This window comes from Peromyscus leucopus, chromosome 5 (assembly GCF_004664715.2).
Source record: "Peromyscus leucopus breed LL Stock chromosome 5, UCI_PerLeu_2.1, whole genome shotgun sequence".
NCBI classification, from domain to species: Eukaryota; Metazoa; Chordata; class Mammalia; order Rodentia; family Cricetidae; genus Peromyscus; species Peromyscus leucopus.
This window is the reverse complement of record NC_051067.1, coordinates 100,739,882-100,767,076: the sequence shown is the minus strand read 5'-3', so window position 1 is coordinate 100,767,076 and position 27,195 is coordinate 100,739,882. Positions and strand designations below refer to the sequence as shown.

Below are 27,195 nucleotides of genomic sequence, written 5' to 3'. Positions count from 1 at the left end.
CTTTTTTTCTGTTTGAAATACATCTGGCCTTTTTGTTGCTATGCATTTACTCCTATGGATGGAAGATGAAAGGCATTGGCTACATGAGTACAAATATTCTTTAAAAAAATACAAAAAGAAGAAAGGATACAATATCTAAACCCAGTGATGACAGGGAAGAGGGAAAAAGGAGAGGTGGTGCTGTTTTACCAAAAGCTAATGATGTCTTTGGCACTGACACCAATCTGATTAACTGGGAATCACACAGCAGCATTGTCTGAGAAGAGGCATGAGGAGAAGCAGAGGAGGCAATTCTATTCTGAAGGACAATACTAAGGAGAGGAGGGATGCCACTATGCTGGGACAAAAGAAACCCTGTACTCCCAAAGAAAAGTGGAGGAGGATTTCAGAGCAGAGTTTATTGAATGCAACAATAGCCTCTTGGACATTTTAGGTCAGGGTACCTCTTGATTGTAAAAGAATCAGGTTGTCAAATTTTGGCTGACTGTAACATATAACTCCACTTAGTATTTGAATAGAACCCAGATAGCAGAAGGGAATAGCGGGATATTTTTAGCTCATTCTTATTCCTAATTTCTTTCTGAGAGCAATCTTGGCAAGTGATTAGTTCATCTATGACTACTTGGGTTGCAACTTCAATAACTAAAATGCACCCTTTTTGAAACCCCTCCATTTACAGTTCTGTGGTAAAAGCAATGGAGATTGTTTCCCCAAACTGTTAGTATTATGTAAATATTATGTATATTATAACATGACCTTAGTGGTACTTTTCTCCTTTATGGTACTGATGGGATGATTACAATGTTTTTAATTACTACTCAAATAATTCACATTCATAATCCTCCTTTCTAGTTATTAAGAAGGAGCTATACCTTAATGACTATCTTCTTTTACCACCAAAAAAAAAAAAATCAGAGGATCAAGGATGTTCAGAAAATATCCTGATGATTTATAAAACTGTCAGTAAAAAGGGCAGAAATCAAACCCCAAATGAGATACCAAATCTAGACTCTTAAACACCACGTGCTACTTGTCTGTACTGCCGGCTGTGATCAATACATGGTGGCATGTCAGATTGATATCTAGGGCCATAGAATTCCTTTGAATCATGAGCAGAAGAATAACAAGTCAATTAAGTCTTGTTTTAAGTGTCTGTTTTACTCTATGAATGCTTAGGTGCTATTTTATAAAATCTCAGATGAGCGTTTGTCTTAATTAGGGTTACTGTTGCTATGATGAAACCCTATGGCCAAAAGCAAGTTGGGAAGTGGGGGCTTATTTGGCTTTCACTTCTACATTGCAGTCCATCACTGAAGGAAGTAAGGACAGAAAATCAAGTAGGGCTGCAACCTGGAGGCAGGAGCTGAGGCAGAGGTCACAGACAGGTGCTTACTGGCTTGCTCCCCATGACTCACTCAGCCTGCCTTCTTTTAGAACCCAGGACATAGCTCAGAGGTGGTCCTACCCACAATGGGTTGGGCTTTTCCCCCAGCCATCACTCATTAAAAAACTGCACTGCAACTTTGCCTATGGCTCAGTCTAATGGAGATGTTTTCTTAATTGGGGTTTTTGTTCTCTCAGATGACTCTAGAATAGGTAGGATAATTGACACCTTGCCACTTTGACACACAACACTTTTAAAAAGGTAACATTTACTTTTTTGTTCATTTCAAGATCATAAATTCATAAATTTTACAAATATAAAACATATTGCAAACTTAAAAGTCCCACAGTCTCTACCAACTCAAATACTTTAAAAGCTAAGTCTCTGAGAGTCTCTTTGAAAATCCAAGATGTCTTAAAATTTCGAAGTCTCAACTGTGGGCTCCTATAAAATCAAAAAGCCACACTCCCTCAGTTAATTAATTCAATGCCTGATGTCTCTCATTCACTCATGATCTTCTGGGCTCCTCCAAAAGACCTGGGTCAGATTTCAGTCTGGATCTCTGCTGTACAAATAGCACGTCTTCTAGGCTCAGGCAGCCTCACTCTACCACTGGGGACGTTCTTGAGAATCACCCAAGGTCCATGGGCATTTCGAGACTGCTAGGACCTTTTCCTACAACTGGGCTGCCTGTTAACCAATAACCTCTACTGGGCTCTCTTTCTGGTGCTAAGCTTCACATTTTTTGCATGACCCCTGTAATGCTGGGCCTTCAACTGGCAGTGAGGCTGCACCTTCTCCAAGGTTGCTCTCTTGGCCTCTCACAGTACCATCCCTGGGCTTCTTTCAGGAGTCCTTCATCTCTTCAAAACCAGCACCTCTTTCCTGACACACTATGGGGTACAGCCTTGGCCATCTGTGGAGCACAGCTTCTGTGCACTGACTCTCAGGAACCACTTTCCAGGAGATTTCACCTCAGTGATGCTGGTCTCTTCCTAAATTTTGGGGTATACATGGGCTGCAAAGAGGGTGCTGAGAGAAAGTTAGTCAAATAGAGCTTAATTTATGTAGAAAGTAGATACAAAGGATGGTGTGGAGAAAAAGTTAGCTTAAGCTGTTTATGCAGAGAATACATACAAAGGATGGCTAAGAGGAAGTTAGCTTGGGTTGTTTGTGTGGAGATTAGAGACAAATAGTGAGGAAGAAAGTCAGCTCAAGTTATTTATGCTATGATAAAATAATAAAAACAAGAGATGATGTCAGGACATAAACAACTTGTAAATAGGGTGACCTTTAAAATGATTGGTTGGTTCCCCTTCTAGGGTTCTGAGGTTTTCTGGTATAAAAGAGCCTTACTGCCTATCAATTGACTGCCTGCTGTGTCTGATTGTCTCCAGGTAAGAGGGAGGCTGGGGAATGGGCAAGGGCACGCACTGCACTTACCTTTCCTCCATTCCAGGCCACCTCTTCACAGGTGACCTAAGTTCCTGGTGGGACAGGTCCCCACACTAAAACACCATCATTTCCTCAGGTCCAGCTGACCAGCATCTATTATCCCAGAAAAGCAAAACGTTTTCTTCAATGGTTCTGGTCTCTTGTTATTCGTATCTGATTCTTCAGCTCCAGCTGATCAGATATCACAAATTCTTCACATAAATAGCCCCTTAGAGTCTTGTCTTCCCTCTGAAATCTTACCAGACAGGCCTCCATCATTTGCATCTTTCTAAGTGTTATTATCTTCTAAGGTCCTATAGCACATCCCATTGAGCTCTCAACACTCAATAGCTTTTCTAACCCAAGGTTCTAAAGTCTTTCCCAAATCATCCCTAAAATAACATGGTTCGGTCTCTCATAGCAATATCTCAGTCCTCATACTGGAATCTGTATTAGTTTAGAGGCTCTGGTCTAACTAATCCACTTGTCCAACAATGGCTGTCTACCAAGTGAAGGTCCAAGAATCATCCAGTCCTTGTACAGTTCAGGAGACTGGATATTTCATTTGGTTTTAAGTGCACACCAGAATCCAGAAGAATTAGGTTCTCGTGCCAGTAAAGAAACAGGCTTGCCAATGCAAATGAGAGCAAGCTTCCTTCTTTCATGTCCTTTATCCAGGCTGCCAGCAAAAGGCATTGTCCTTATTAAAGGTGGATCTTACCACATCACAAAATCTGGATTAGATGCATATCTTTCCACCTCAAAAGATCTGGATTAAAAGTGAGTTTTTCCACTTCAAATGATTTAATTAAGAAAAAAAAAATCACTCACAAGTGTACCCAGCCACTTGGATTTACTTTAAATCCAGATGTAGTCAAGTTGAAAACCAAGAATAGTCATCACCGTGTTTCTATATCCATTTTATAGGTAAGGAGACTTTGTTTCTAAAAGTTGAAAATAGTCACCAAATTTGTTTTAGATTCATGTTTGAATCCCAGATCATCTCTATGTGGGTGAGTACAAAACATGTGATTTAGCACAGGCATAGGACTGCTGTTCTTATCTGTTTAAGTTCAGAATGCCTAGGAGAAAGCATCGAGTTTCATGCCAACTTATACTTTGCTTCCGTGAAACACCTCTTACCTCTTTAATATATAATTAGTTATTGGAATCTTGGCTTAAGGGAAGAATATTGCCATCAAGCTCTTCACAGAAATAATTCCACTTGATTGAGGAGTCCCTGGAAATGTTTTCGTTTAGGAGAAAAGAAATTTTTACCCTAATTCTGAATAGGAATAATTACAAGTACTTCCTTATAACTCAGAATTAGCCATTTAAGTAGCATCAGCTATTGGCTAGTCCTGTGTGGATAATGGAAACTTGTGTGCACAGAATTATTTAACAGGGGATTAAAAGAGCTATGATGGCAACAAACTGTATCCGACACTCACTATATTTGTTGTATTTAACAATGCAGAGATGGGATGTGAGTGTTAATTCATTTGCTAGGATTTAACCTGATATTCCATATGGATGTAGACACATGAATATGATCTACACAGTGGGATGACAAAGAAGCCTTAGTTTTTAATCTAAGTCTATATTTCATGATAAAACAGGAATTTTACATGCAAAAATGCAATTTTTATGCATTGAGATACTTGAATGATTCTCTGTGGTTTTACTTAAAACTTTCCAGCTTGCTGTTCTGTCACAAACATATTGAAAGACAATAACACCAAGTAGAGAGGTTAATACACAATAAGACACCTAACTGCTTCATTAATATGCTGTGGTGTCTTAGAAGGGAATGATTAGACAAACATCTGTCTGTGTATGTTATGGAGTTTCTTTGTTTTGTTTTTTTAGCAGAATCCCAGTGTATCATTTCATTCATGCTTCATAATCAGAATGTAAGAGCCTGAGATGTGAATTCTTGCACTGCCACAGACTATACAACCTTGCTTAAGACTTTCGGTACAGCTGTCTCATACCAAACTCCTAATACCCACAAGATAGTAAATATTCAAACTCTCAAAAGCAAATAGTTTTCCTATCAGCTGTTGAAAGAGACTTTGGATGTAATGTCTATATGTTTTTTAGGATAAATACATAGCCATAGGACTTCAAAAGTAACAAGTAGGACTAAAATATCATTTGTAATTAATATATAACTATCATATAAACCAATTTTTTCATAAATTGTTCCCCAAGTAACTAAATTAATAAAGTATTACTACGATATGTAACATCATTCCCCATTTTGAGGACTCTTGAGCATATGTGCAATACTGGAACACTGTACCCACGTTTACTGAGACCTGTAATTAATAACGTGAATGCTAGTTATGAAATAGGTAAGGTGTCCAGATGAACAGAGAAACCTCTGAGTACTACAGTCTACAAGCTATAACCTCACTGCCAGCTCCCTTCCTCTTGAAAGTTCATACAACCTGAATCTGTGACTGAATTCTCCTGAAATAACACATTGTTTGACTTTGAAGGTACTCAGTGAGCTTCCAACAGCACTAATATCTCTGGTCTCTGGAGACTGGATGATTATTAGTATGTGTCAAGAGTTTGCATATTCAGAAATGAATCTCCAGAAAGTTTGAAAAATCTTCAGTTGCTATTCCTCCTTCGGCTTGATCTTCCCTCCTACAATTTTTTTCTCTTATAATTGCATTATATTCTTCTCTCTTAAAGTTACTGCAGACCTATTCTGTGTCAGGGAATTTGTTATGATTTGGGCATATGAGGATGAATGAGATGTGGCTTTATATATGGTAATTTGCTCTCAGGACAGATTGAAATAGTAAAAGTGGTAATGAAAATGAGACAAAACAGAAAATTAATTGCTGTAAGAAGGTTCCTTGCAAAAATGTATGATAAAAAGGAGGAAAGTAATTAGTTCTACCTGGAAAAGCTTCCATGCTGATGAAACATCAGAGCAGACTCTGCAAAGATTAATGGACTTTAAGAGGTACAGTAAAGGGAAAGAATGGACTGGGGTATATTATTCACACACATTTGTAGATACACTAAGATGTGTGCCAGTTCTGAAGAAAGGACAATGCTTGAGTCTCAGAGGTATATGCTGTGGAGAGAATTACTCAGAAACATAACATTTGGAAAATGTTGATTATAAAAAAATCTGTTTGTTGCTTTATAAAAAAAAATAATGAAGCACATTTATACCTTTGAAATGGTTTATTTTGTTGATTTTTAGTATTTATTCCAATTATTATCACTGAATTAATAGTTAAATATTAATTTTCATATATGTATGTTTCTATTTGTAAAATGCAAACAAAAATATGTGTGAACCCATGTTTAAAAGTATAAATACAAAATATATATTTCCTTACATATGTCTATGAGTGTATATGTGTTTAATGTTTCAGGGAAAGTACTAGGCTTTTACTTCTCATGCTATAATACCAAAACTTATGCTCTTATTTGAAAGTTTACAATATGCTGTGTATGGGATAAGCAGGCTAGAAGGAATATAAGTTATCCTTCTCAAGGTCACATGCCATAATTTTTCCAAAACAAATTCTACTGTATCTAATGCCTGAGTCTATTCTCTAAAATATGGAAGTACTCTGTTTCCTATTGTAGGGTACAGAGAAACAGGGCTCAGGTCACTATAGTACCTTCCACAGAACATATCAATCTATGTTTGTGCATATTTCATTCTCAGTTTTTATATGCATACTATAAAATACATCAAACATGACATATATTACTTCTAAAGAAAATTGGAAAATTGCTATAAATATTTTTATATTGCTAAGGAATTTTTATAATATAGTTGCTAATGCTGGCATGACACTATAAGCCTTTGATCTCTATATCCTTTACCACTGGTTTAACACCTCTCTAAATTTGAAATTTAAATAATCTTAAAAATAATATCTTACAAAAATCTGAAAATGAAAATACAAAAATTTGAAGACAGAAGAAATAATCATTTGTAATTTTCTTAGAAAATGTTGTTAGTTACAAAAATCTGAAGTAAAATATGTAAGTAAGCTTTGGATCCTGACCCGTTTCACTTCTTTGATTTCCAATGATTTCATTACATTTTTAAGATTATAGCAAATATGTATGTTATTTCTCAGTACCCAGGTTACTGCACGTAGATAGAAAAGTCTACAAATGACCATCTCTCAGATGCACACTCTCCCATTTAATAACCTCTAAATCACTTATAATCAGTCTATAGCATAAATGCTCTGTGAATAGAGGTTATTTCTTAGGGACTTACACAAGTAAAAAAGTTTCTACACATTTATTACATGTCTAATTAAAATATATTTTAACCCATAGATGTAATCTGTAAATGCTAATCCAGTGCCAATGAATATAGAGACTTACAAGATCCAGGGTATTATATCTACCTTTCTATGTTATCTACATAGTGTCTGTCTATCTCTCTCTCTCTTTCTATCTGTCATCTCTATATCTCTCTATATCTATCTATCTATCTATCTATCTATCTATCTATCTATCTACCTATCCATTTATCTGTATGTTATTGCTTACAACAGAAAAAATGCAGTACACAGGCTGACTCATTTTCTCAGGTATTTGTGTAAGTGCTCCTCTCTCTTCATGACATCTTTGTGCAGGGTTAGCATTTTCACAACCAGTTTTTCACGACACCAGTTTTGAGCAACACAGTAGGCCATTATGATGTATCTCCCCTCATGATTTTGCCTTTCATAACTGGCAGTATGTAGCACCAATCACATACCTAGCAAGATGAAACAATGCATTACAGGAACTTGCGCAAGAGCTTATTCCTTGTGAATCTGTGCCTCTTAACCTCATAAGTGAAAGACCCTCTATCACAGACGGTGAGATAATAATTGCACATTGAATCAGCAAGGGCTTCTGGGGATAACAAAGGTAGGGGTTTCATAACTGGGATAATGCCTTCAACAAGACTCATTCAAAAGAGGAGTCTAGCGCAGCATTTCATATCCACCGCAATCTCTGTGCAGTGCAATCTGGGAGACCCGAGAGGAGTGAATTACAGTAATCAGCCTTCAATATGACAAAAGACTTAATCAGCATCTCCTTGCCTTTCTCATGAAGCTTCTCAATCTGGTGAGATCACGGAAATTATAAAAAGAAGTTTTCGAGATGGATACAAAATGCTTCTCAAATGATAACTTTAAAGACAATGGAAATGGGGGGGAAATCACATACAAGTTTTACATTTCTGAGTTGTCTGAAACAGGATTCTAATCAGAAGCACTCCCTCGGTTTTTAGACACAAGGAGCAGCTGTTTAGCATTGGGGAGAACTTAGGCCAGTCTACGATTCTCCATTCTGAAACTTTGCACTAGGGAAATCTTTATTTGATTGAATAAAGTAAAGCTAAAGTAAAAGTAAAGTAAAACCATGTCTTTTAAATACCAGAGAAGCAGGCACATGGGTCTATTCATAGCAAGGTTATCTGTGCAGACTGCAGAGGGAGATGATCCCTCTTTCACTTTATCCCTCTGCCATGGTTCCCTCAAATCCCTCACCTTCCCTACCTGAAGTCCCCAGTGCCAGTTCCAAGTATTCATTGAATTAATCCTTGGAAAATAAAAGTTCTTGTTAATTATCTGATTAGATTAGATTTTTTTAAATGGAGTTCTAGGGAATTTCTCTTAAAATATATTAGTTTCAGCCTCTACTGTGAACCTAAGAAATGAGTGTTACAGAATGGAGCAGGACTCATATATTACTTAGATTTCTATTGCCTTGATACAAGACAGAAATTACTCCATGGAAGAATCACTAATTTTGGTATATATTTCAGAAGGTTCGACACATGGTTGCTTGGCCACATATACTTGGGCAGAACATCATGAATGGTATGGTTAGCTTGAATATAATTGGTCCCCATGACCCCATAATCTCATAGGGAATGGCACTATTAGGAGGTGTGGCCTTGTTGGAGGATGTGTGGTAGTGTTGGAGGAGGCTGGATGACATACATCTTTAATCCAGACTTCGATGCTGAAGGGCACACCTTTTATCTGCACCACAACTTCTGGAGGAAGTGTGTCATTGTGGGGGCAGACTCTGAGGTTTCATATAAGCAGGATACCACCCAGTGGTTGATTTCCTGTTGCATGCAAGATGTAGCAGTCTCGGCTCCAGCACCACCTCTGCCTGTACATTGCCTTGCTCCCTGCCATGACAATAATTGACTGAACCTCTGAAACTGTAAGAGAGTCCCCTCAATTAAATGTTTTCTTCTAAGAGTTGCCATGGTCATGATGTTGCTTCACAGCACTGGAAACCCTAACTAAGACAAATGGCAAGGGGCAAGTTAGCATGAGTAGAAGGAGGTGGCGGTTCTCAGGGTGAACAAGAATCAGAGAAAGAAGAAAGGCTTTCAGACCAGGTATAAACGTCAATGGAACCCTCAGTGACCCCCATCTACAGTTTCTACCACATCACAAAATGGTACTGCCACCTGGTATTTTATGTCTTAACTGTAACTACCAATTTATTTTCCTCAAGTAACTATGCACTTATGCTTGACTTTTCTCAACCTCATGAGATGTTAAGAGCCTTCATTTATGAAGGAGAAAAGATTATTGTGGGGATGTCTTGTGATTTAATCAAGGTTAGCTAATTGAAAAAGAGGATAAATCTAAACTTTAAAAGAAATACTAATCTAGAATTTTATGGAAATTCGGAACCAAGGTGCAATAAAGTAATTGTATTAACTCAAAGTTCTTCTGGAATTGTTATCGTTTGAAAAACTACTTGGTTTGCTTTAATATGAAACTATTTCTCAAACACTTCATGATAAGCACAGAAGAAACTATTGATGAGAGGTAAGGGACACTAGGAAGTATAGAACCTGTAGTGGGTGGGAGGGAAGGGGAAAAAAGAATGGAGTAGTGCAAAATAAAGTCATAGATATGTATGGAAACATAATGATTAAACCCATCACCTTATATGACAACTTAAAAAAAATGAGAAAGAAAAAACTCACACCAAGGAGCTTAACTAGTTGGCCCAGAAGAAAGCATTTTGTCAAACAATATTTTGAAAAGACTGTGATCCCTAATTTGTTACCAAGATGCAAAAGATTCTTAAATACACATGACCTATTGAACATGCAGCTGAACATGGAAATACAAACACTGGCCACTATGATAATAAAAGGGATGTATACTTCATATCTTGGGCAATACAAATTTCTCAAAAAGAGAGACTATTAAAAAAGCAATTTTGGTTTGTGTTGTCTGATATAGAGGTGCTAGGAGGCTCCTATTTACCTTATTAAAATCAAAGCTGGACACTGACAAACAGTGCCAGTTAAATGTAGGTTTGTCTCCTTTAGTGTCCACATGTCCAACTTTTTGAACTACAAAGCTGAGAAGAAAAACAACCTGTACTAATTACTCATTTCCTGATTTATGTTATATGGTTGAAGGATGAATATATATATAAATTCTCTTTGGCCCATGAACACCCTACAACTACTGATTTCAGGGTAAATGTATGAGCCAAAGCTGAAGAGATTTTTAAACGCAATTTCAATCTTCTATTTTAGGAGTTTTCAAGGTCTTGCAAAGCTGTAGAAGTGAAATGACCTGTCTTTTGAGTAGGAATAAAAATCTCAAGTAACCATGTATTGCTAGGATACAACACAAAGAGAAAAATGGGTAGATGAAAGGCACTAGCAGTTTCAACTACACTGCCTTTATAGCCACAGGGTAGCTGCATAGAAAGTTCTAGAAATTCTGTCTTGGATTTTGTAATGAATTGCTGCTAGTACTAAGGTTAAGATTAGAGACAGTGGGCTCGGGCAATCTGTTCATTATACAGTTTGAACTGAAGCCAATTACTTGTGTTTCATGTCCTGAAGAAACCTTGGAGGGAATCCCCACTTGCTTTAGCAATCAGGAAAGTTACTCCCAACATCTTAGAAACGAAGATAAAGAGTAAAGCTGTTAGACAGAAATCCTTCCAGCTTGGTATTTTTGAACTATTCACTTAAGGTAGTGTTTTCATTGTGTCCACAGGTTTGTACATACTCTGCTTTTCAGTGATCCACCTCTGAACTACAAAGAAAATACTTCTGACCTATTGCTACCTGGGAGACAAAGATGCTAGCAATGACTTTAGCCCTTGGATTAGAATGTAATAATATATTAACTATACTTTAGACTCTTGACATAATTGGTAATTAGGGAAAACTTAATACAAGGGCTCATGACAAAAGGATGATTTGGTTAATGGAAACCACAGACGCAGCTTTCAAAACTGGCATCAGAAGAGCCATCAACAACCTTATCCTTGAGGGAGTAAGACAGACATTGAGATATTAGACAGAAGTTTGCTATAGCAATACATACAAATTTAAAAAAAAGGAGTGGCCATGAATGTGATGAAGGTTTTTGTGCAGTCTGGAAATAACCCTTTTTCACTCTTACTACCTTCTAAAATGATCTTCAATGGTGGAATCTTGCAGAAAATCAGAAAGTAGTAGATTTGCTTGAGCAAAGCATTAACATCATTCTTTATTACTGAGAGTAAGCATGGAGTGTATATAGTAGAACTTGGGAACAGCTGGAGAATACTCAGAACTCTACCATCAAGACAAGTATTAAATATAGTTAGGTAGGGCAAAGAGAAAGGGGGAGGGAAAAATATAGGATCGTTAGTGTTCCCAGAACTTTGGTGTGTGTGTGTCTTAGAATTATTAGTCTTAGAATTCCTGCCATGAGAGGCTTGGTATTATCACCACTTGACAAGGTGGAATAGTGAATTGTGATGTGTTTCAAAACTATTTTTCATGGGCAAAAACTTAGACTGAGAATAAGATAAGAAGCTTGATGTGTTTTTCTTCAATTAAAGAGAATATTCACAAAAACAATTAGCTTGTCAATATGGACACACCTTAGGAAGTATGGAAGATAGGTTTCATTGTAGGAGTAGGAGGCAAACACAACTGTATAATTGATACAGACCTGTGACACGGCTCTTGCTTAATTTTATAAGAATCCCTTCCATATTGATTGGTTGCTCCTGTTGTGATAATAGACCCTTACGGCATTAACCAAGGCATGATATTTTTCTCCTTATACAAAAACTGTGTTAATCCTAGTCTCTATGAGATATTACCTTTATTCTAATGATATACAAAAATGATGAGGTTAATAAATTTTAAGCTGCCATTACTCTGAGGAAGTTGAAAAAATTCTCCTATTCAAATAACGTGAGAGGTTCTATGTAGAGACCTGAACCCACCAATTTCTTGAAAAATTTTGCCATCTTTTTGGAGGCATTATATAAAAATTTTATGATTATTAAAAACACTATGTCAAATTGAAATCCTCAAATGCAGTCTTTAATGTACCAGATGACTATTCATAATAGTGATGCCTAAATTTTATAAGCATTCTTTTTAATATTATGTGAACCAAGAAGCTTCTAAAGCTTCTGACTGAAAATGGGCCCATAAACAGTAAGCATATTCCAAATTATGGTAATGCATATCTACAGCAGAGTATACCAACATGCTCATGATGGGGTTTGATTATTCTGTGGCTTTTCTTGATTTTTTTTTTCTTCACAATAGTGGCTTACCCAAATCTGAATGATGGTTATGGTTTTCCATTTACATTTTTGTTTGTGTTTTAACAATAGATGGGTGATCTTTCAGTTGTATTCCACATGGTCAAATATTGTAATAAACAATTTTGTTGAAACATATCATTGTGTAATGGCAACTATTTCTAAGCAAACAGTGTAATTCAACCAACTACTGACTTTATGCGTAGCCTTGATACAAAAGTGTTGTCACTGATCATTGACATGATAAGAACTCATACCTCTTCTGTTTAGTGCTCGGCTGAGTCCTATTTCTCTTGATGCTTTCACACCTCTGATGCTACCCGAGTTTTTCAAAGGTCCAAACTCTTTGGAAGCCCTTCACAAACAGACAATTTAATGAAAACCGTTAGTTCTAAAAGAAAATTGGAAGTGCAGTTTCAGAATTGATAAACAAAGAACATCATCAGCAATTTGAATTGAATATTGTGTTGTTGTTGCATTGGAATCAAGAGTAGGACTGATCTATATTCATTAAGTTATGAGTGTGAAAGTGAGGGTGGGATGATAACCATTTATTGTGTTTTGGGGTTGAACATGAGGGATGGGGATGACTTGCATTTATGGTGTTATGATGCTAGAAATAGGGGGTGAAATGATTTTTTTTTTTTTTTTTACTTACAACCTCACTTTAACATGCAACCACTCAATAGGACTATTTCATTGTAGGAGCTTAAAAGCAGAAGGGATTCCTTTGACACATACTTAAATAAATGAATAGGAAACATAAAAACACACTACTGAGCTGGGGATAGAGCTCAGTAGTAGTACTTGACTAGAAGGCATGAGATCTTGTATGTTCCTATCAGTGAAAAACAACAAACAGCTGAAGAAACTGAAGGTGAAAGAGAAAGGAGAAGAAGGAGGAAAGAACAAAAGACACAGGTAGCAAGTTCATAACAAAACTATTGTTGCTGGAAAGGTGAGAGAACTAAATAGGTTGGATGTGTCACCGTGAGAATTTTAAACTTGTGGTAAATTCATGTAAGGATCAATAGGATTAGTCACTACATACAAAATACAAAACTCGTAAGTGACATTCACTATAGGAAACAATGAAGTATGAGAAAAATGCTAGTATTCCATTTACACTTGTGCTTGCATGTTTATAAGCACATCTGCACATAAGTAATAATGGATAATGAACTTGAAATTAGATCACAACATGTGCAATATTTATCAATGAAGAAAGGTGTGTGAGTAGATAGAGAAGTATGTAAAGAGCTTTCAAAATAATGTCAGAGACATATAAACAGATTTTAAAATATTTAACAATTTATTAAAATGGTAATTTTAGTATATCTTAGTTATTACAAATATCTAATTAATCTAAAAAAAATGTATCAGAAGAAACTGCACAAAGAACATAGCAGTGATATTTTTCTGCTCCTTGTTATTATCTTCTCTGTATCTTTCTAGTTTTCTAATAGTGTTATTACTTTTATAGTAGAGGAAATTATACGACTAAACTGTCAAATGAAAGTGTATATGAGTAGCACGACCGTAGAATTTAAACATATGTATGTTTTACTTCTGACAGGTGTTTTATTTGTCTGAGGTGATTCGACTAATTCATTTATTTTGTTCACCTTCTTAATGTATTTGTGAGCAAAAGAAAATTTATCTTTGACCTTAGAGCCTCCAAGCTGTTTGTTGATTTACTCATCTTCTAAGGGAATTGGGGAGTGTGATAAATTGAAGGATTGTTTCACTTCCAGGGTTTTCTTGCTAAAATGAGTCTGTGCTGCGATTTATACTTTAATTTCATAGGCAGTTTGTTTTCTAAAGTATGTATGTACAAATTCTCTTAATGCCTCACAATAGGTGTTTTTGCAGGCTATCTATGAATGCCTATGACTACATTCAGACTCAACATAAATATTACAGATATATACCAGTTTAATACCAACAGGAAAGGAAATCTTTTTGAATAGGCACTTGATGTATGCATAAGTGTGTCTGTATATCTGTGTTTATGTACATGACATATTCATTGCTTAATGAATGCTTTATTGAAGCTTATTCTTCTATCTCTTTCTTTCAGCTATTATAAAGACTGCCCTTCCAAACATGGACCGAGAAGCCAAGGAAGAGTACCTGGTTGTAATCCAAGCCAAAGATATGGGAGGACACTCTGGAGGTCTGTCTGGAACCACAACACTTACAGTGACCCTTACTGATGTTAATGACAATCCTCCAAAATTTGCACAGAGTAAGTGATTTCCTGAACTACCTGCAAATCATACCCTTTTTTAAGCAAATTTTCCTCAGCATTACAAAACCTGATAACAGCTATAGACTGCTCACTAGCAGGGCATGCCAAGATGACACACATTTACCTCCATTTTCATAAATTTAAGGACATTGAAAAAACCTCAAATATCATGAGCATGGTAGATAATAGAATCAGAAAGAATTTGAGTTAATGATGAAAAATTCATCCCTGATATTGATCCATTATTAATCCCATTGTTGTAATAAATAACTAAAATCTGTAATAGGGGACAAACTATACATTAAAACTGCTTCCAAACAGACATTCTCTTTCCTGCCACCAGGTGTGATATCAGTAACCATTGACTCCATCCTGCTGAGGATCTGCTGAGCTATAGCAACCTCACCAGAATTCTAGGCAGCCAATGTCAGTGGTCCAGTGAGAGGATCATAATCTACATACATCTTCATCCTTTCATAAAACACTTCTTATAAGGATGCATCCAAGAAATATGATATGAAGTAATATTTCAACAACGTTACAGACATGACAAGAGGACTCTTGAATCAAGAAATAAAGCATGCATATAATTACATGGAATAGGATAAAATCAATTAGCCAAAGGAGAGAAAAATAGACATCAGTGCTAAAAACCTATGGTGTGATTGTGTAGATACAGTAAACTTTTGTTTCCCTTAAATACATACAATATAAAAATGATAAAATATTTTTCTGCCATTGAAACCCAGGAGACTGGGGAGTTAAGTTTGCTGAAAGGCACTAAAAATGAGGCTACAGACAAATGAGTTGGGACTAAATTAGTACACCATGTTAAGAACCATGATGTTTAGTGTAAGATCATTATGAAGTCATTAAAATATCTTAATTTGTTGGTGAACTGATTGACTCTGTTAAAGAGAAATGAGAGAGAGAGAGAGAGAGAGAGAGAGAGAGAGAGAGAGAGAGAGAGAGAGAAGGATCTGTGTCTTTATCACATTACAGTCCATCAAGAAAAAGTTTACAGACTTTTACTTCAAAGGTGTTAGGAGCCATGGTATGCAAAGATGGTAGAGATGTAAGTAGAATAAAGCATAGGACCTGTAGGTTCTTCAGTGTTGATTATGTAAGCCTAAGGATGGATCACCTTATTATTTTAAGAAGATAACTTATCATATTACTGATATCAGTAGCTAAGTATCTGATAGAGCTTTCTGCTGGCTTAGGAAACACCAATTGAAAACTCTTTTATGAAAAGAAAGAGAGAAACTAGGAAATGAGAGGAGAGAGTAAAGGAGATGGGTGGGGCTTTAAAATGAAATATTTGATGAGTAATTGAGAATTCATTCATAAAAGTCCCAAGGCAGTAAGTGTAGAGATATATTTTCATATAGAATTATACAACTTTTATTTCTGCCCCTCTGTGAATTATGACCCTTTTAAGAAAAATTATTGGAATAATTCATCCTATCATATTTTGCTTTCTGCTACTTTGTAGTTCACTCAGTCATTTGCAGCTTATCTTTTACAGAAAGATGATTATTTCAATTCAACAGTGATAGGTGAGTTTCTAATGTATTTCCTTATATGGAGGCAATAATTATTAACTATGATTACCCTGATGGAGATAACAAGAACACACAGGCAAATATGTGTTACACTTGTTTATGATGCATTTGTTTAATGATGTAAGGATGTGTGTTTAATTATGTAAAGATGTGTTGTATCTGTTTCACCTTGCCTGCATAAGGCACCTTATAGTTCTAAGAAAGAGCTGAATGGAATGGCCAACAGCTAGGCAAGAGAGGGAATAAAAAGGAGAAATGGAACAATGAGGGAAGGAGGAGGAGACAACTAGGTACATGCCCGGGGCAAAAGCCAGGCAGACACTGGCCAGCCAGATGTACAGAAGCAGGGAAAGTAAGATATATAGAGGTAAGAAGTAATAAGCACTGAAGCAAAAGGTAGATGAAACAGGTTGATTTAAGTTAAAAGAGCTAGCCAGAAACATGCCTAAGTTGAGGTAGGGTATTTGTAACAAAAAAATATTCTCTATGTCATGATTTGGGAGGTGGTTGGTGGCCCTAAAGAAGAATCCTGATATACAGAATGGCAGTGGATAAAGGAATGTTCCATTTGCTTAGCTTTTCAGAGACTCCTGGTATAGGATTGGCAGTAAGGTGAAGTCTACTCACTGGCTATTTACTAATAAGTATACCAGAGGGATAATCTCCAAATTCACATGGAATACAAACCTTGAGAGAATTGGGCAGCATGTGTTAGATATAATGATTTTCTTTGCTCACCTTATGGTAAAACCACTAGCAAAATGGTTTTATTCTTCAGTCCTATAACATTACAATCCAAGGGAGTTTTACTTCATCATTAAGGAAAGGAGTTTAAGGAACTTTACTAATCAAATTAACTAGTCTTCAATTCTATTGGATAATACAAACCATGGTTATTCAGGGTTTCAGTATTTAAGTTTAAACTGTAGTTAGGTAACGTTCTACAGATTTAACTCGTCCTTTGGGCTTGTTGCTCATTGAACAGTTGTTTCCTCCTTGTTATGATTGCAATAGAACTCAGTCTTCCTGAGGTTGGGTTTGCATGAAACAGGCTCTGAGACAAGGACCTGACTCTAAGTCATTTAACTTCCCCAAGGAGCACAAGTGGCGAAATGGGAACAGGCAGGTTAGAAAGCCAGCTCTGTGTGTGTCCCAAACACTCACCGCTGTGGCCTAGTGTACCTTTATCCCACTGAGAAAAGTCTGAACTGATGGAAACATTTTAAACAAAAGTGGCAATAACTCAAAGGTATCCCTTCAGAGAAGGGTGAAGTCTAGTATTTCATAAACTAACTCCTGTGAGTCTTTGATAGCTGCTTCTGTGGGACAAATCAATGCTGGAGCAGTTCTTCCAGCCTGACATGCAATGTATGAAATGGAATCTGAAGGCAAGATAGAGCCCCGAGGCAAAGAAATACAAGAAGGAATAGACAGATGTAGGGCAGGTGAGCAGTAATGTGTTAATGGCCAGAGAGAGTGGTCGAGTACCACCAGCTTCTGCTATACCAATGAACATGACTGCAAACAACATCTCAACAAAGAAACTGGAATAAAAATAGGACAAAGGCTACTGATTTGACGTGCTTTACTGTCTCCATAGGAGAATGAAAACACACTGTAATTGTATTTTTACCCAGGGAGTTTTGAAGGTAGGATTTTAGTCTTTAGGGCAATGAAGAATTTAGTGACAAGAGGAGTATTTCATGTATCTGGACAGATTGCTGTGGGCCATCGCAGAAGTTTTATAATTGGATTTTATCAAAAATAGTCTGCAAGTTAGTAAATAGAAAAGTAAGTTCAAAAGTGACTTTCGATGTGTGACACATTGCAGCTCTCTATGGTGAAATTAGCTTAATATTTTATGTGTGGCAACAATGAATATTCCCACAGGCAAGCAATGTAATTATACAGCCAATCGGAAAGGAAATTCACATAGACTCACTAATATTCTGATGTGGTTACTACAAATAAATACTTGGTAAATTTATGGTTGAATTAGTACATTTTCTGTCTCTGAAGAGTGTTGAAGAGTGTTCACTCCTTCTTAGAAATACTTATTTCACACTTGTTTCAATGACTGTGCTTTCCATAGAATAGATATACCGCTGTCTGGGTAGCATCCCTAGGCATATCCTGAAGGTAGGAAATGTCCAATCAATTGTGCTAAATGAATCAGTCAGTGAGTGGATAGTGTTTATGTACTACCCAGTGTTTCTCCTCTTTGTAAAGGTTTGTATCACTTCTCAGTACCAGAGGATGTGGTTCTCGGCACTGCAATAGGAAGAGTTAAAGCTAATGATCAGGATATTGGTGAAAATGCACAGTCATCCTATGATATCATTGATGGAGATGGAACAGCACTATTTGAAATCACTTCTGACGCCCAGGCACAGGATGGTGTTATAAGACTGAGAAAGGTAAGCTGAGGAGTATTTTCTTCAGTTTTTAAATATCTCCTAGAAACTTGACTTGAAATCTCTGAGAGCTGAGTAGAAAGGCAGAACCCAGATCTGGTAGTTACTTAGATTTAACTTTGAAGGTGAGATGAAAAAGTATGCATAACAGTACTGTTGGGCATCACCAGTCTCTTGGGACCACATCACATTTTAGATGTCCCTCTGGTAAACAGTTACCAGGATGTAGCTAGCCTACTATTACTTCTCTCCACATTTATGATTCAGTGATTTTTCTCTAAGGCAAAGAAGTCACTCAGTCTTTGTACAGGGCACTGAAGCCAAGTAACCTTCAACCAGTTGAGAGCAAAATGGATGGACAGTTATTACTGGCTGGTGAAACTACTCCAGGATACAATTACGTACAGTTCTAATGGATTCTCAGTGGGACCACATCTCAATTGTGCCTCAGAAGCAACTAGTTCAATAGTTTCTAGGCTTTCCCGATGTAACTCTCCTATTTCTGCTCCCCTGTTTCTTGAAAAGTTCCTCCCAAATGCGTTGATGTTTCCCCAAGTCCTTATTGAAAACTCTGCTTACAAAGGAACTGAGAGACAAGCACGATGGATGCCCAGAATCAGGTATCCTATGGACTTCTGAGGCTCAGGAAGGAGACCATCTCTCCTACCATGGTTATTTTAAACCATGTGTCAAAAGTCCAAGCTTTATTCAAAATAAGTCTCATGTTTTCTTTGTTTTAGAGGTGAGGCCATAAGAACCGGAAGATAAATTTCTGAAAAAAAAAAAAATAAGAAATGAAGATTTGAAACATTTTGGCCAGTGAACTGTATTCTTCTTTTCACTTAGTTTTGGTGTTAGATATAAACGATTATGTATGTTTTTCAATTTGTGATCTTCATTGTGAACTCTTCCATCATAAAAAGCATGCAACAATGAGCTCATGTTGTATCACTACCAAGTTTTACCTGTGTAAAAAAACGGTCCATCGTTATGGATGACATGGTACTTTCTTCAATATTATTCTTGGCAACTTTGTTGCACATGATATTTTAAACAGTTTTTTTAAATTTATGAATAAGAAAATACATGATGGGGCACACTGTTGGGAATCATTAATTTTTTTCTCTGCTGTCCTTAAGCATTAATATGCACAACATTAAGCCTGCTACGCAATTCTTTTTGTGGGAGTTTGTTTTTTTATTATTATAAAATTTTCTACTCATTTTACATACCAACCACAAATCCCCCTCTCCTCCCCCTCCTGTCCCCCAATATGCAATTATATCATGTGACATGAAGACAATGTTCTACTTCAGATATATTTCAGTGGAAGTGTGCTTGTTTATCATGAGTAAGATCATTGTATTTTATCTCTGGGACCTCAAAAAATATATGAAATTGATGGTTGTGCTCTTAAAATTCTTATTGAAGAGAATCATAAACTGAAACCTGGAATATTCTGGATATATTTTTGTTTAAAACTTATTACAATCAATGTTGAGGACAAATGGCTATATTTATTTTAATTCGTGAGTGGGCAACACTATTCTTATGCTGAGATCCAAGTTCAGAGCTTTGAACTAATAGTTGAAAAATATTTAAAAGCTTGTATTTCTAACAGAGTGCTGTATAATTATGTTTAAGTCAATTACTGAATAACCCAGAACCACATTTTCCTCGCTTAAAAAAAAATCCTACTTCCATTTTCATTATTTTTATTAACTGGTATCCTTTTTTCCTGTCAGGTCCTTTTATAAACTGAAACAATGAGCCATTCATTGTGATTCTGTCCACTAATATTTACAAACTTGGAGGCATATGGTATGCACTTTGTGACAAGAAAACCAAAAGGCGATTTTAGAGGAAAGTGTATGAGGGGTCAAATTTCTATAGGCTCATGTGCCACTGTTATTTTTTAACTGATAAAGTCCTAAGGACATGAGAGTGTTTTTGGACACTTTATAGTTAAGCTAGGCTGAAAATTACAGACAGAAAGAAAAAAAAAAGCAGAATCATCTTGGAGAACTGCCTGGTTTGGGTTTTTAGTGAAGCAAAAAAATCGAGTGAGGTACAGCGAACCTATTTACCTATTTAGGCAGACTGTTCCTTGAATGTCTTCTATGAAAAAGTCTAGAAACTATGTGGAGAATGCCTAGAGTTATCTAAGACTGGAGGCTGTGAAAGGATGAAGTGAAGAGAAAGGAAAGCTGTTGATCCAAGGGTCCAAAACTACAAAACTAGACAATATTTAGTGGTATTATGTGCAGTGTGATGGCCTCAGCATTTCTAGCAGAATAGAGTCTTAATATCCACCCAAACTGATAAAATGGTCTGATGATGGATACATAAATTGACTTGATCAAGTCCTTGCTTTGTGTATTTGTGTATTATTGTACCTTAAAATATACACAATTACTACTTGTCAATTAATAATACTATTAAAACAGAGCACATTTTTAACTGATTTTGTAAAGTGCATGGAATGGGAAGACAGCGTGGGTGATTTGCAGGTTTTGAATATTCTCATACCATCCTAAATCATCTCTTCCAAACTATACACAGACACATTGTTATTTCAGAATCAACAAGGAAGTGTATTTACACTGTTTACCTGAAAATATCAGGGAGGAGAACTAAGTACAATCACATCTGAATTCAAATATAAAAATCAACTTGGATGTTTGAAATAAGAATATATATTTAATCTTGCACAAGTGCTCTGTAAGACTTCACTGATGATAGTTTTTGTTCCAGTTTTCTATTTTCTAAAAATTTGCATTGCAGATTTAAAGTTCTGTTTCTTCTGAGAAATTGCAATACATATATAAACTATCTTCTTGAATCTTGTCAGACTTGCCTTCTTAAAATCTGGAGTATTATAAGTTGCCAAGAATTTGCCTAGATGAGTTCTGTTACAGATCGGAATGTATTCTCTTACATCACTCGGTTTACACCCATCACTGACAAAGTCTTCTGGACTGTTAAGGAATGAGGACTCTTTCGGGAATATCATCAATGATAGAGCAATGATGTAATTTCAGCTTTTAAGTAGTAAGTGTGAGGCAAAGTCAGACGTAGTTGTGTCAGTTTATCTGGCTTCACACTTCATTTTTCTAAATATGAACCAAAATAGCTCTGTTTATGAAATCATATCTCTTTATATGTTTACCTGATGCATAGCACAGTACTTTTGACAGAGACCTCATAATGTCCCAGAAAGCAATAAGCCCCATTTCAGCCACATAATCAGTAAGAGTAGAAATGTTTTGGAAATGATATGAAATACTCTTTGTTAGGATTAGTGCTAAATCATGCTTTGTTACGTCTCCTTAGACTAAACAATGATCATTTCTAGTCTTTCCATTTCACACACTGTTGCAGAAATGATAAAATATTGTTCCCAGATAGAGACTGTATTCAATACTGCCTTATCTGCCACCAGCAGAAACCTGGTTAACCAGATGATTAGAATGCTGGTCATGTCATCGATAGTAAAATTTTATTATGACTGTGAAGTGAAAATTTGATGGTACAATTCATGACTGTGAATATTCTGTAAATTCTAAGTGAAATGAGCAAAACAAAACAGAACAATAGATTAGGCTTGCTGAGCTTGTATAATAAACAAGTATCAATAAATGCCTGCAAAATTTACAGGTTGAATCTTGGGGAATGGATCCCATTAAGAGTCACAAACTGGCTTAAATGAGAATAACTTCCATCCATCCACATTATACTCATTTGTTCTTGCTGCTATGGTTTAGAGAGAAGCATTCATCTTTGTCATTTTTTAACAGCCTCTGGACTTCGAGACCAAAAAATCCTATACACTGAAGGTGGAGGCAGCCAATATCCACATCGACCCACGTTTCAGTGGCAGGGGACCCTTTAAGGATACAGCAACAGTCAAAATTGTTGTGGAGGATGCTGATGAGCCCCCAGTCTTCTCTTCACCAACTTACCTCCTTGAAGTTCATGAAAATGCTGCTTTGAACTCTGTGATTGGCCAAGTGACAGCACGTGACCCTGATAGCACTTCTAGTCCAATCAGGTATTTCTCTTTTAAGTGTAGTATTTGCTGCTTCACAGGACAAGAGAAGAGCCTTTGGAACTGTTCTGTGATGAAGGGCTTTCCATCTCTTTATTCTCTCTCATTGTATGGATGGTGTGTACATTCATATATTTATCTACTCAGAACTACAGACAATGCCTAGAAAAGGAAATTTCAAAATAAACCAAGTTATTCCTGCTCTTGAGAAAACTAGATGGAGATGCAAAATTGCAAGCATTTTATAGCACTTTGGGATGGATCTTTTTCATTTTATGCTTTATTATTTTTTAGTATTGCATGAGCATTGCCAGTTGTATTTTGTCTCTTCTGACAGATATAGTGAATTATATATTAGAATTCAGAGGTATGAGACCTCCATGTCACTACATTTAGAAGTTCCTATCTTGTTTCTGAATGTGGATTTGAAATTACCTTCTTCTCAGTTTGTGAGCATTTCTGATAAGTCAGCATCTGGACTGGTTTCTTTTATGGAAAAAAATATTTCTGTGTCATTTAAAAATACCTCATGTTCAGAATTTTCTTGCATAGATATTTTTTCAAAGGATGAAAACATAATCATTTCTTCAAATTATTTTTTTTTTGCTTTAAAATGAGGCTCAATTCTGTTCTTTTATATTGATTTGTAGACATCTTTTTTTTCTTAGAAGTCAACAAATGACAGTGTAGATACTTAAGCTGAAATCACTCTAAGCATCTATTATCTTGTATGCTGGTTGCTAAGGTTGAAGTGTTGGCTAATAATGTGTTTCAGAGTGGGTTTCAAGTATTGTCATGAATGTGTGTGTGTATGTGTGTGTGTGTGTGTGTGTGTGTGTGTGTGTGTGTTGTATGTGTGTGTGTGAGTGAGAGAGACAGAGAGAGAGAGATTGTGTGAGAGTGGATGAGTATGTGTCAGAGGATGTGTGTGAGTGTGTAGGTGAGAGGGAGGATGTGAAAATACTAAACATTTTCAATTTCTAAGCTATGAATACCTAGGATTGGTATCTTTGCAGTGACTTTTTCAGAAAATCTCAAGAAAAGTATATTTTCTGGAGCGTCTAATTATTTACACCTTACAATTTATAGTACTATTTTATTTTTAGATACCAGTTTAATAGTTGCTTTCCCATGTGTTTTTGCCATTATATGCTTATGTAGTAGACTTTCCATGTGTTTCAGCTATTGTGCACCTGAAAAAAAATTAGTACATCTACGGTTTTGAAAAAACAAAAGGAGTTAGGAGATGAGCAAGAAGGATGGAAACAATGTAAATATAAAATTGCACATAAATTTGTAACAAGCCAAAATTAATACCTACTTAGCACATTATTTTTCATTAACGTCTATTTACAAACTTAAAATATATGAAGTTCTCATGACTTGAGGGTGATAAAGCTAGGAGATAGAAGTGAAATTCTTCAGGACAGTAAATGCCTCAAACAACAGAAGATTGGGACAAAAAGGGATTTACTTTCATATTAATCACAGCTCTTAATAAAATACAATTTATCTTTAAATTTGGGACAGTGAAAGGACACTCCCATGAAGATAATATAAAGAAAGTTTTCTGGAGAAGAGAAAATCACTAAGAAGGTAGCCCTCCATGTGAGGATTTGACAAATGGCCTGGTAGCCCTTCTCATCTCAGGATGCAAATAATAAACTATAGACATGCAGAATATCCTTCATCTGCTTGATTATATATTATGTCTGTGAGAAGGTCAAATGTGAAATGTAAGGGTGGGAAGAATCCAGAAACAAATAAATTTGCATAGACATCCAAAAATAGTTGTGCAGTGGCTTGAGAGTGGGATTTAACATGAATGAGCACAGTTGCATTTGTTGCATGAATAGGTAAACATATTTGCATGCCTCTTTCATGTTCTCTGTGAGAAAGCATCCTTACTTTTCCCACAACCCCAAGCATGAGACAGAATCTGAAGGTACAAAACCAGATGGGTGCAACTGAAGTCCAATTATGAAAATAATCTCAAACCTTGGTTTGATGACATTTCAACTCTTATAAGCAAACAACACATAAGTTCTCGGGAATATATTAAAGCACAATTCCCTAAAAAATCAGCGATACACACATTATCATCACACACACATACACACACAAATACTTATATATGTATACATCATGTATTATATGTAATACATAACAAGGGATACACACATTATCATCACACACACACATATATGTATATATATTTCAAATTCAGTGTTCATCACACCAATGACAATGCTATTATTATAGAATGGCATGTTCTTAATCAGTGATGAAATTTGAAGAGCTTTGTAACTCAAAATGAAAGAAACAATTGAATCATAGAACTAGGCATAAACCAGAGTTACTACCCCTCATGTTGCTTCCATACATTTTATAATCTCTCCTTTATACTTGAGGAAAACCAGTTTTATTGAAGTAATTTCAATTCCCAGGGAGTCAAGCTGCAATTCTCACTGTAACTGATGATATCCATATCTATTATTGTCACTATTTAGAAAGGTGTGTGTGTGTAGGAAACTGGAGATTCTTCAGCAGCAAACATCTAACTTCAAAACAAGCCATTTCTAAGTCCAGCTAAAGGGAGTTACTGGGAAGAGATGGACAGATCAAGTGTGCTTTGGTGACATAGACATATGAGTGCTTCTGATATATGCCAGGCAAGTGCAAGTTCCTACATGTCTCTAGTCCCATACAAAGAAGACACAGGTACTGTTTCTAAGTATGTGTGGGAGACTTTGATATGTCAGGGAGTATGTGGGCTCCACAAAGTCCTGGCAGGTGGATTGTCCCCAGGAGATGACACTTCAAGAAAGAACCACTGCTTTTTTTCCCCTGCAGTATCATCTCTCCATTTCTGCCACCCTCCTCTGCTGGTTGGCTTACAGAAAGTAGCTTCCCTATGTCTATACGCAAATGGCTAATTTGACTAAAAAACTAAATTTTCTAAATAATCAGGCCAGTGCATAGGTTATTATGAAGCTAGCAAATGGGCTTAGAACAACTTTTCCTTTAAAAATAGATCTAGAGGTTGTGACATCTCAGGAAGTCTCTGGGCAATGGATAGCTACACATCATTTTCTCTTTAGAACTACTGCATTTCATACGCTGACAAAAGTTTATCCATCTTTCAGAATAATATTTCCTTTGCCATCTTGCAAAAAAATAGTCAGTCATTTTGGCATCTGCTATGTTAAAAGATGCAGTCATTTGCTGGCTCATCGACTTCCTGTGCGATTTCATTTTTGAATACAGATCCTAGATAGAAATATCCTGCATTTTGAGATACTTATACCTACATCTAGATATATGTTCATAACTATATGTCTCAATATTCCAGTCTACAGGAAAATGAACAGTGATATACATTAAAACCCATGATCACACTGTCTTCCTCCCAGGAACATTAAGAGTTTGCTTTTTTCTTCTCTATTACATACGTTGTTGCTCAGTAATGTAGACAAATTTCTGACAATTTATTTAAAGATGATGTTTTTCAATTCAGATAGATTAAGTCAAAAATCATATCACTGTTGTTTTGCAGCATAGTGGTCAGCCTTACAGGTCTCTGAGACTCACTTTCTTCACTGTCTATGACGCTATATTCCTCATAGGGCATGGAGCAAATGAAGTCACTTTATTAGATGTTTCATCTATTAGCATTACTATCTAATTAGGGGTAAGCCATGACACATTTTAACTTTTCAGAGATGAATTTATTTGTTTTACGTGTATGTGTTTTTTGTCTGTGTGTATATTTGTGCACCATGTGTATGGGTAGTGTGCACTGAAGTCTGCCGAGGACAGTGGAACCCTTAGAGAAGGAATTACAAATGCCTGTGAGCAACTCGGTGGGAAGCAGGAACTAAACTAAGGTCCTCTGCAAGAGCAATGAGCACTTTAAAACACTGAGCTGACAATCCAGGCCTCTCATTTTAAAAATTAAATGAAAATTAAACATCTAGTAGCTAGTTGAGAAGAGAATTATAGTAAACATGGCTAGATCTATGTAGAATGATATGGTAGTTTGGGGCTTACTCTATCATTTTGTTGTTTAGGTTAAGATATATTTTAAAGAATATAAATAATGTCATTTATTTTAACTTTTTCAAGCTTATGATTGCAATATTGTCACTAATGTGATCAATATGTCCTATGGCCTGTGTTAATATGCTGCTTTCTTGTGATAACACCTTGAGATGGTATGTCTAATCAGTATCTTCATTTAATACAAAAAGGTGATAAGGACAGGACAATGAACTTCCCAAGTGTCACACAAACAGATGGATGACTCTCATTGTCAACATGAATGCATTTAGAATCACCATGGGAACTTATCACTAAGTGTGTCTAAGAGGGGGTTTTTCCAGAAAGGTTTAATTGAGGTGAGAAGAAACCTTCCTGCCCATCCTACCTTCCATGAGCAGTGTTTTGCCAGGGTCTGGGATCCTGAACTCAATCAAATGAGGGAAATTAACTGAGCATCA

The 27,195-nt window shown here is 36.2% G+C and overlaps 1 protein-coding gene across 3 annotated transcripts in view; it reads left to right on the top strand.

The window, feature by feature from the left end:
- Nucleotides 1-27,195, top strand: part of Cdh8 (cadherin 8) — a 368,270-nt gene that overhangs the window by 199,548 nt on the left and 141,527 nt on the right. For all 3 annotated transcript variants that reach the window (XM_028890179.2, XM_028890178.2, XM_028890177.2), the window contains exons 5-7: nucleotides 14,499-14,666; nucleotides 18,464-18,651; nucleotides 22,446-22,699. In XM_028890179.2, coding sequence (XP_028746012.1) covers nucleotides 14,499-14,666; nucleotides 18,464-18,651; nucleotides 22,446-22,699 — 610 coding nt within the window. The remainder of the gene's footprint in view (nucleotides 1-14,498; nucleotides 14,667-18,463; nucleotides 18,652-22,445; nucleotides 22,700-27,195) is intronic.